General features: G+C 25.3%; 1 protein-coding gene across 1 annotated transcript; it reads left to right on the top strand.

Moving 5' to 3' along the window:
• Window positions 1–5037: 5037 nt before the first annotated feature.
• LOC145847093 (serine/threonine/tyrosine-interacting-like protein 1) lies at window positions 5038–10541 on the top strand. The gene is made up of 5 exons (XM_082953509.1): window positions 5038–5140; window positions 7757–7912; window positions 9025–9155; window positions 9770–9918; window positions 10538–10541. The coding sequence occupies exons 1-5, from the start codon at window positions 5038–5040 to the stop codon at window positions 10539–10541; spliced, it is 543 nt and encodes a 180-aa protein (XP_082809635.1).
• The last annotated feature ends 1024 nt before the right edge of the window (window positions 10542–11565 follow it).

Raw genomic sequence — 11565 nt, 5'->3', positions numbered from 1 at the left:
TTTATTTGCAAAAAGTAGTGAGCAGGGTTTCTGTGTGTCAGGATTAATCTTTTCTTTTTGAAATTTTGGTAAAATACTACTGATTTTTTGATTGAAATACTCCAATTTTTCAAGTTTGAAAAACTTTGGAGAATAAGCTTTGAATTTTTCAAGTAAGTTGTTGAGAATTTACTTTCCAAAAAAAGCTTTTACTTGGAAATAGCTAGAATTTTTCAGTACTAATACTTTAAAGATGATGACTTTCTTGAATAAATTTGTGGATTAGTTTTTTAATAATTAATAGTTGAGAACTTCTTTCAAATTAAGGGCTTGTTTTTTTATTGACAAAAAATATCAGTTACTCTGCCTTTTGAAACAATAAATGTTTTCCCTTTATTTTTTGTTTCTATTTTTGAATTCAAGTGTTGGGGTTAGTTCAGTAAAACTTTTAAGTTTCTAAATATGTCTGTAGCAGTTACATGAAAATTTAAATTGTGAAAACTCAAATTCTTACAATGATGATTTGCTGTTATAAAAATTAAAATTTTTCATTTTAAGTTCTATAAAAAATAGTTATATTTTAATCAAGCTTTTTAACATTAAATTTGGTACATAAAAAAACAATGTTAACAAAGTATTAAATAATACTTTTGTCTTTTTCAAAAAGAGCTCAACTAGTAAAATAAATGATTTGAAATGCTTTAATCAAAAGTACTTATTTGCAGATCCAAGAGATAATGTGTACAGTTAGATTTTGTTCAAGTAGTTTTTAGGATTTTAAAAGTATCAAGGCCATAGGGTAATTCTAACATTGCTTGTAGATTTATTTTTTTTACAGAACGTTTATCATGTAGATCAGGGGTCGGCAGGCAGTTGGTGCTTGCGGGCCAAATTTCAAGTTTCCAAAGTCTTCGCGGGCCGCAGTTTTAGTTTTAGTGACATTTGAATAATCTTTTGATTTTAGTTTTATTCACATTAAAGAAAGCTTTACTTTTATTCACTTTATTAATTTTAATGATATTTAGGTACACATAGAATGCCTATTTTAATTATAATATTTATTGGAGTAAAATTTACATTGACTAATATACTTAAGTCTTAATAAACTATGTACTTTTTTAACATAATTAATGCTTGACTATTCTAATAAAGTACCTTATGAGTAATTAACGAGCTTTTAACATGGTTTCCATTTAAAAAAAAGTGCAAAAACTTGCAATTAATCAAGCTTAGATACCTAACTAAAATATAATCAGTATAAAAAGTACATAATGTATAAGTAGACCAGAAAAAATTACAATTAGTAAACTACACTACAGTTACAAAAACTGTTCTGAGAATTCGAAGATTTATTTAAGTGTTTGAAATAAAAGTTTAGCTGAGTGATTTTTAAATGACTTAAACAGGTTTAACCTAGTTTGAATTTTTCAAATTTTTAAACTAGACTGTATGTTTGGCAACCCTTTTTAAAATAAAGTCACAAAATAAAGAAATAACGAAGTTTATTAACAGTGAATTAAATATATAGCAAAAATAATATCATAAGTCAGCTTGAATGGAAAATTACATTTCTTTAACATTTTAAACAAAATCTAAAAGTTATTAAGCCATAAAATAAAAAAACTTAACTTTTTATTGAACATTAGAGCAAATTTTTATCTGCAATAAAGATGTTGTATTTAAAGAGTAAATGTGAAATATAAGACGAGTTACAGAAATTGAAAAACGTTAATAGGAGTTATTGCGAGAAACAAAAAAAAAGCTTTAGTCAGTTTCAACAAAGCAAATGATTATCTTCAGTGATTACAGACTGATCAGAAAAAACTGTTAAGGCAAGTTATAAAGTAGCAAAAATAGTTACTAAAAAAAAATACCTTTTAGAAGTTAATCTTTTTTTAAGAATTTATGTTCGCGGTAGTAGTAATATTTTTGTTTATTTCTTCAATGACAACAAAAAGTCGTGTTTAGTAAACCTCTGAAGGTTATAAAATAGCACAAATCAAATTATAACTTTAATCAATCTGTTAAGATGAGAGCACTGGTACAATAAATATTGCTCATCTGACAGTTTTTATTAGAGGTATTTTTACTGAATTTGATTTTTTAGAAGAGTTTCTATGTTTAGTTCTAATGCAAAGCACAACAATAGGTAAAGGCACTTTAAAAGCAAAGATGCTATGCACTTACATAAAGTTTTTAAAAGTATAATTTTCTGCATCTTTTTTAGTATATTATTAAATTATGTGTAATAAAAAAATTGTCTTTATTAATATAGAAATACTAAATAGATACTGTTAAGCTACTTTTTTGTGTTTAAAAAAATTATATCGTAAATTTTTTTGTGTTAAATCGAAATTTCATTACTTTACACGTAAGAATTGTTTAATACTCAAGATTTTTCCAGAATTTTTAAGCAAAAATTTTTAAATTCCAAACTTTTCCGGGATTCAATTTTTTTATCAACACTAGTTGTTCGCACCAATATGTATACTATTAATATAAATAATATTTCAAATTTTATCAACTGCAAGACTTAAAGTTAAACATATACTATAATTCAAACCAAAACTGTAAATTGAACGAAACATACATCATAAGTTTTATTTGCCACTTATAAAGCAAAAAAGCCAGCCTAAATAACCAAAAATAGCCTAATATTTTAGTATACAAAAATTTATTCAAACTAAATACTGAAAAAATAAATAAACTGACTTGAGATTTAAACCTACAGATAGTCATAATTTAAGTGTGTGGCAATGTTTAGTAGTTTATTTGCTTCAAATTAAACCATTTCGATTAAAAATATACAAACTTAATAAATTTACCGTCTCTAAATTTAGTTTGTATTAAATTGGTAGTTCAAAAAAACAGTAACTGTGTATATTAGTGCATAGAAATTAACTTAACTTGTCAAAAACCATTGTTTAAAAAATTAAAATGTATACCTATCAAAAAAAAATTTAATTTATATCATGTTTTGTTTTAAATGTGCCTTTACACACCTAGATACTACATGTATAAACAAAAATTTTTGAAAATTATGAATCGACTAAACTTAATCTAATTTAAGTATTAAATAAAACATAGTTTAAAATGGGTATCGCTCACTTCCAACCCGCGATTATTTCCCACCCATAATCAAACCCCACATGATCAAATCCGAGAATCGCTTAAGAACCAAGGGTAAGGGGTAAGAGTAATAGTAAAACATAAAATAATAATTAATAAAACAAAAATATTAGAAAATAAAGGAATAAATAATTAAAGTTTAAAATATTTTCGAGTGAGAATTGTGGGCGGGTGGGATTAGATCGGATGGGAAATGATCACGGGTGGGAATTGTCAGTATGCCGATTAAAATATGAGCATCTTTATACATTTGTGTGCAAAGGAATTAATTTAAAGTGCTAAAAAAACTTATAAAAAAATCAAAATGTGTAAAAATTAAAAAAAAAAAAAACTTATTAATATGTTATTTTAAATGTTTTTGTGCACAATTAAATATAACTTTTAGTAATAAAACGTTTAAAAAGAAAACTTAGTTTTAAAAGACATGTAAAAACTACCTAAACTTGCTGTTGTAAGAAGAAAGCTATGATGAAACTGAGAAAAAAACCTAGTGGAATGCTTATCTGTCTTTTTTACACTTTTAAGCTGATACTGTAAAGTGTTTTAATTGTTTTAAAATGTTAAACAGGGACTTAAAACGAAATTAATAAAATTAAACAAAATACCAAAATAATTTTAACTTAATGTTTTTTTTTCTGCTCAGCGGGCCACATTTACATGCTCGCGGGCCACAAAATTTTCTTCCGCGGGCCGCATTCCATTCAAAAAAAGAACATGCTCGCGGGCCGCAGATTTACTCTTCGCGGGCCGCATTTGGCCCGCGGGCCGCAGTTTGCCGACCCCTGATGTAGATTAAGATATCACTAATAATGTTTCATGCTATTGCATTTGTTAAAAAGCTGTACTAGTTAAAAATTTTGAATGTTTATGATTATCATATTTAAATGTATCCTTTCCAAATTACAAAGATAATGTTTACTTTAAGTAATTGATTGAAGTGATTTTTAGGATTTTTAACCACTAAGGTCATATGGAGTGAGTCAAACTTATTTTTTGCATGTATTTATATTGGTCGTTTTTAAAAATTTCAAAATATATACTAACTTTTATTGTTTAATATAAACTTTTAACTAACTTATGTTAACAATCAGTCTAGTAAATTGTTTTGAAATATCTTTTTCATTTATATATTTCAGAGGTTAAATTTCCTAAATACCTATTCCTTCTTTTAATTTTTAGGAGACTGACCTAAAGTTTTCTGTAATTTTCTTAAAAAAAAACTTACTGTGAAAAACAAAAAAAATATTTTATGACCAGTTACTATAAGTAAAAAACTAATTGTTTTTTATTAAACAGAAATGACAAGAAATATTTGTTTGTGATAATGTTTAGATTAGCTTGAGAAAGTTAAAGCATGAAAAATGTTAAAGAAAGAAATTTAATAAGTCAACAATAACTTATTTTAACTTGATCCTTTAATAACAACCTTATTAGTCTCTAACGTTGTATACTTATATTTCAAAGCCTTATTTAAATATCATAAAATAGTAAAAGTTGCTAGCCACACTAAAGAATGAGATAAACTTGTAAAAAAGAGTACTCTTCCTTTTGGACTTTATTGTAATGAAAACTATAAGTCATAACTTATTAGCTAAATCTTAATGCGATTTTACTCATTAGAAATTGATTAAATGTTTAAAAGTGTACTAATCCTTAATTTTCAAAATATACTAGATTTAGTAGCATGAAGCAAATAACCATAAAATAGTTCATTTGTAAATTAACTTAATTTGTTTTATAGTGTTTTTTTTAATAGTATTTTACTAAGATTCAATATGTTACAAAAAAAATATTTTATTTTAAAATGTTGCTTTTTTTTTGAAATATATCTAAACTATACAATTCATTTTAATACATACATTTAAAGGTATATCTTATTGTTCTCTAGATTTTTTTCATAAGTAAAGTTTAAAAACAAATAACAGAAGAATGTCAACCAGTGTAATGATAGAACCAACAACTTTGTTTAATATAATCAACCAGGAAAATGTATACCCAAATATCAGTGACCCTAACTATTTGTTGTTGGTTGGTATGTTCTTGTTTGTTTACTACATTAGCTAGACTGTACATACTTGTATATGATTGTTTTTTACACTATCAATTTAAATAATCATATGCCAAAGTAAGTAATTTATATTCAATCCATATATTTTTTTAAAATTAATAAAACAAATTTTTGCTTCAGTAAACTATATTAAGCATAAATAAACATTTATGTTTAACAATGCATTTTGAATTATTAACACACAGAAGCCATTAACAAGTGGATATAAATTAAGTTATATTTGTTAATTTTTTTTTTTGCTTTTTAAGAAACAAATTCTCAATCCATAAACTTACTGAACTATAAATACCATTTTACTTGTTTATAAATAAACCCTGAACGCAAAATTACTCTATAATTATCTCACACTGAGCCAATATTGGAATCATCTAATGGTCTAAATTAATTTTCATAAAACTTTCTTATTATTTTTGTTGCACTTCTGTCACTTGGATACAGTTTTTTTTTTACAATTGTTTATTATAAATGAACTATCATGAATATAAATTTTACACTAAGCTTATAATTTTAGACACCTAAACAGATATAGTAAATTTGTCATAATTAGATTTATATTTTCTATTTATTTTATGTTTGAACCTGAAATTACCTAATACAGTCATTTTGTTTTATACATATATGAATTTAATCCATAACAGGGTTGTCACACACTCAAGGAACTCAGGGAATTCAGGGAAAATCACAGAATATTCAAGTTATAAAAAATCTCAAGAAAACTCAGGGCAGTTTTGATTTTTTCTTAAAATTTTAGGGAAATTTTAAGATTAAAAAAAAAACTAGTAAATATTTTTTATCTAGATCTATAATGTGATTTAGTTAATCCAGTTTCAAAATTTTGTTCAAAACACTTAATTTTATTTTTTTTTGGGCTTAATTATAAATCTTCAAGCCTTGCAGGCTAGTTTTTCAATATTACTAGAATTAACTTTGTAATTTTTTAATAAACAACAAACATTTTAAATATTTGAAAAAAACTCAGGGAAACTCAGGGAAGTTTAAGGTTACTCAGGGAAGTTTCAGTCACTCAGGGAAGATTTTTTGACCAAAAGAGTGGCAACCCTGCCATAAATCAAACAAATTCTCAACATATTTTAAACCAATTGCTTACATAGATTTATTACAATAAATCACCTTTCCAAAAATTTTCAATTTACAGGGTTTTAAAACTTTTTATTATTATTATTTCTATACAAAATTTTATTCCATATGTCAAGTACATTGCAACTTTGTATTTACAAACACATATTTCTTACTATTTAATTATTAACATCTTTATAATGATTTTAACTTCTTGTAAATATCCACAGTGAAATAAAAACAAAATGTGAATGAGTAACCAAAATTCATATGTTCTTAGGTGTAAATGGTACATGAATGTTTCTTAATACTTTTACACCTAAGAACAATATATTTATACAATCAAAATTATTAAGTGTAATTTATCAGATTTGCAGACTAACTTGTTAACTACTTGCTACAAACTAACGTTGAAAAATTGATTAATAAGAGTTTTATCTTACTAACAGGTTAAAGTTGTATAATTAAAAAATAAACTTGCCTTTCAATATTTTTGCATTCTTACTGTTTTTTTTTTGCAAATTAACTCTAATGTATGTATAGTAAATAAATAAATATTCCAACACCTAACAGACACACTATGAATTATGATGTATGTACAGAGGGTTTTAATTTATACAATTGTTTATTTGTTTGAATACTATATTCATATGTTGTATGATGTATAAATAAAGCAGGGTTGCCAAAAAACCTGGAAAACCTTGGAATTTGATAACTTTGGCTTGAAAAACCTGGAGTTTTAAATATTTTGAAAAACAAACAGAAATTTTGAACTAAAATCACAAAAAAAGAAACATAAATTTCAAAAATACTAGAGAACCTGAGAAAACAATGAATTTAAACTAAAAGTAGACCCTAAAAAGTGTAATTAAAAAACTTTGGAGAAAATTTGCCAAGAACATCTGGCAACCTTATATAGGGTTTTAACAAATACAAATTGTTATTTGTTGAAATTCTTTATTCATATGTCATATATTTTCAATTTATTTTAAAGCAATCACTCACTAATAGTTTTTCAAATTTGTTTATGACTTAAAAAGAAAAATTTCAATAGTTTGAAAAATGTTTGTGAAATAAAAATAATTAATTGGATAATCAAACTAAATTCATTCATCAAAGTTGCAAATAATTATAAATGGATTATTATGTATGTTCATGGTTGAGTTATTACATCAGTTTATTTGTTAAATTCTATATTCATATATCATAAAATATTTAATTTTTTTTTAAACTGTCTACTTTTAAAATATTTTTCAAGTACACTTATTACCTAATAAAGAAACTTTGTTAGTTCTGAAAACATTTGTGAAATAAAAATAAAAGAGTAACATAAATTCATTTATTTTTAGTTGCAAATGGTGTATAAATATTTCTTAACACTTTTATACAGTTTATATATAACATGTCAAGTTCAATACAATTTTAGGGATTTACTTACATGTATTTATTACTATCTAAATATTAACATTTATATACATATTTTTCAACTTCATATATCTACAGACGCGCGCACAGATGTTGAGTACGATGAAGGACACATTGTTCTTGCCAGGAGATCGAGAAGAACAGATCTCGGTCACTTCTTCATCCCTTACGATTCACAACTTGAATGCAAGACCCACGTGGTTGTCTATGATGGAAACTGCAAATCAACACAATGTTAAACTGGTATGTTGGTTTCTTCTTCTATTATTTTTATCTATAAATTTTTAAAAGTTCTCTGAATAACTCAGGCTTACACAAGCTAGTTTGAAATTAAAATTATACTCAGGGTGATTCAGGCCAGTATAATTTTGTTAAAAATTAAGGACATCAATCCAGTTTTTTACAAGATCTTTAATGTGAATTAGATATTCTGGTTTCAATATTTTGATATGTTATAGCCAATTTTCTTAAAAACTAGATTTTTATTGCAACTGAAAAATTTATTTGTTTACTTCAAACTTGTTATTAAAAGTTATTTTTACTTTGTCAATTAACTTGGGTGCTTCACCAGTGAGAAACTGGTTTGTTAATTATTTGTTTTTGTTTCCACTGAAAATTTCTAAAGTTTTTTTTTGAATTTAAAATGTTGTTTATTGTTATACTTGTAGTTTTTTACTGTAATATGTTTTTCTTTCATTCAAATATCAAAACTGCAAATTAAATCACTTTAAAACTGATCTCTTGATAAATTTAATCTTAATTTCTGTTTTAAAACAACAATCCAATTACTTACATGATGACTTCAAACATACTACAAACGGACTTTAAAAACACACACTATTCAATTTGTGAATCAACTCAACTATAAACCATTCATTTATAGTTATTTAAGGAGCTTTCTTGATGTAAGTTATGATATTATCAAAAAATCAATTCAACTTGAGAATAATTGGTTGCATTGTTTTATTTTTAATAGTATTTCTTATTAGGTAATGTGAAGTTGATGATTTTAGTTATGTCTATTATTATGATATGGTAATGTGAGTCAAATATATATCCAGAATTTGTCTTGAAAATGAAATAAATATTTTAATGACCTAGATTTCTTGGGTGCTTTTAATTTCATAACTTTTTAAAAGCGTTATTACAATATTTTACTTTCCATTGTTAAAAAAGAACCATCGCTTCTGATGGTAATTTAGAGTATTGTTTTCTATTTTAATGTAAAAATTAAAATAAAGCACAGTCAAAACATTTTTTTCTTGTAATGTGTGTAATTAAAATTAAGCACAGTTAAAGCTACTCTAAAACAAGTTTATATGCTGTACAAATGTCAACAGATCCAGCGTATGTGTTAGCAAACTTATTTGCTGAAGAGGGGAGTAAAAACCCAGTGAAAATATTAAGAGGGGGATATGAGCATTTCTCTGCACTCTACCCTTTTCTCAGAACGCAAAAAATTATCTACATGCCAAGAGTTTGTTGTTTGGTTTTTTATATCATTTTAGCAGTGCACAAAAAAGTTAATTTGTTCAAAATAAAAACAAGTATTATTCTATTTTAAAAAGTGTTTAAGACTAATAAAACGTAGTTTAAGACGTAACTTTTTTTTTTTTGCTTGCATTCTATCAGAGTATGTTATTTCTTTAGTTATAAAACTATATGTTGTTCTACTTGATCCAAATGCCTAATCTGGTCAAACTCAACTTAAAAAAGTTTGGCCTGATCTGGATCTAATAATAAACAGAGATCTGACTAAAACCAACTAGGTCATTTTTAAGTTTAAATCCTGCTGAATCAGTTTTGAATTATTTGAAAAATCAAAATTTAATTGGATCTGATTCCCAGTGGTCAAATCCTGTATTTACACCCCGTAGAACATTACAATAAGTCATATTGATTGTAATATACTTGACTTTTTATATTTTGCGTAATTTATATTAAACTTATAAATCTGGTTTTTGTGCATTTTGATAATTACCCATCTTTGATTGTATGATTATTTTTTGAGCTTATTAAGTATCAACAAGTTGTTTAAAAAATATAAGCTGATTTAAAAATTTATAAATTAATATACATTTTCATACACAGGAATTAGACAAGTTTCAAACTTACCCGTGTGAGATAATTCAAGGAATGTTGTATGTGGGTTCAAATCAGCATGCTACAAATGATACTATATTCAAACATCTGAATATTGATGCTAATCTACATCTTACTACTAATACTGAACTGTATGAGTTAGTTTGTTATTATAATGCTTCAAATGATACTATATTTAAACATATGATTATTGATGCTAATCTACACCTTACTACCAGGGTTGCCACTCTGTCAGGAAAAGTCAGGAAATCAGGAAAAGTCAGGAAAAATTCAAAAAAATTTCAAAAGTCAGGAAAAGTCAGGAAAAAATGGGGGTTTTGAAAAAAAGTCAGGAAAAGTCAGGAAATTTAATAAAATAAAAAAAAAGTCAGATTTTGTCAGTTTAAATTTACAAAGTTCCTTGTTTTCCAAAGCCTTCAAATTGTAAAAATTAATTAAAATTCCTTTAAAGTCAGAAAAAAATTTCAATATTTTCCTAGAAATTTACAAAAGTATTTAATTTTATTTCCAATGTCTTCATCTGGTATAAAATAGTAAAATATCTTTTATAAAACTGCAAACATTTTCCTTTAACATATTGAACAAGTACCCTATTTGAACAAGCAGATTTTGTAAGCTTTTTAGTATTGATGGTCTGTAGCAAGGACACTTCCATAGTGAAACTGTGATATATACACAAAAGTTTATCTAGCATAATTTTAGAATCAAAGTGTTTTTTGTTTAAGTAAATAATTGAGTTCTTTATAACTATTTCAGTTAGGTTAGTATTTTATGTAACTTTACCTCTTTATACTTTTTTCAAAGTTGTTTAAATTTATAAGTTAAGTTATAAGAGAGGTATATGCCAAGATTAAGTTTTCTTATTGTTTGTATTTTTTGTAGAGTAACTTAAGTCTTAAAGTAAATAAGAGTATACATATTTGTTACAAATTTTATACTAAATGATAAGAGGAAATATTTTTTACAACAGATATATAGTTTAGTTTTAAGGTTTCAAGTGTAAAAATTTGTTGTTGCTTTAAGATTTTAGTTGTGAAAGTTAGTTATTAATTCAAGGTTTTAATTGTAAAAGTTCCTTATATTTCATTTGTTGATAAATTTTTCCTAGATAAATTTAAGCTAGGAAATGCTAAAAAATTGTGTCTTTTTTCAGACAAGCTGTGTTTATAAGGTAATAATACAAGCATTTGCTGATAGAGATGTTTATTACAAACAGCAATCATACACAGATGGTTTAAGTGATGTACTGTAAGTTTGATGATAGAATTTAGCAAAAAAACTGTTGATTTTAACCTGTACTAAAGTTAGATTGAAAGCTTTATATAGTTTCAAGTGTTAGATTATGTATTTCAAAATAAGTTTAATCTAAGAGTTTGATTTAGAAAGTCAGGAAAATTTTGGTAAAAAGTCAGGAAAAGTCAGGAAATTTTTCTCAGCTTAATCAGTGGCAACCATGTACTACTAATACTGAACTGTATGAGTTAGTTTGTTATTATAATGCTTCAAATGATACTATATTTAAACATCTGATTATTGATGCTAATCTACATCTTACTACTAGTACTGAACTGTATGAGTTAGTTTGTTGTTTCATAATAGTTTATTTTTTATGTGCTAATGACACTATATCCAATTATTTGAATTTCTATGCTAATTTACATCTTTTTACTCATAATAATCTTTACGAAACAGCTTGTTATTTATTTACAAATTATGATTTATTTAAGCATATGAATATTGATGCTAATCTACGTCTTACTACAGTGCTTCCTCGCTAATCCGGT

This window comes from Thalia democratica, unplaced genomic scaffold, assembly GCF_965202585.1.
Source record: "Thalia democratica unplaced genomic scaffold, ktThaDemo2.hap1.1 HAP1_SCAFFOLD_808, whole genome shotgun sequence".
NCBI classification, from domain to species: domain Eukaryota; kingdom Metazoa; phylum Chordata; class Thaliacea; order Salpida; family Salpidae; genus Thalia; species Thalia democratica.
Note: the sequence above shows the minus strand (reverse complement) of the source record. Positions and strands in the feature narration are given on the sequence as shown.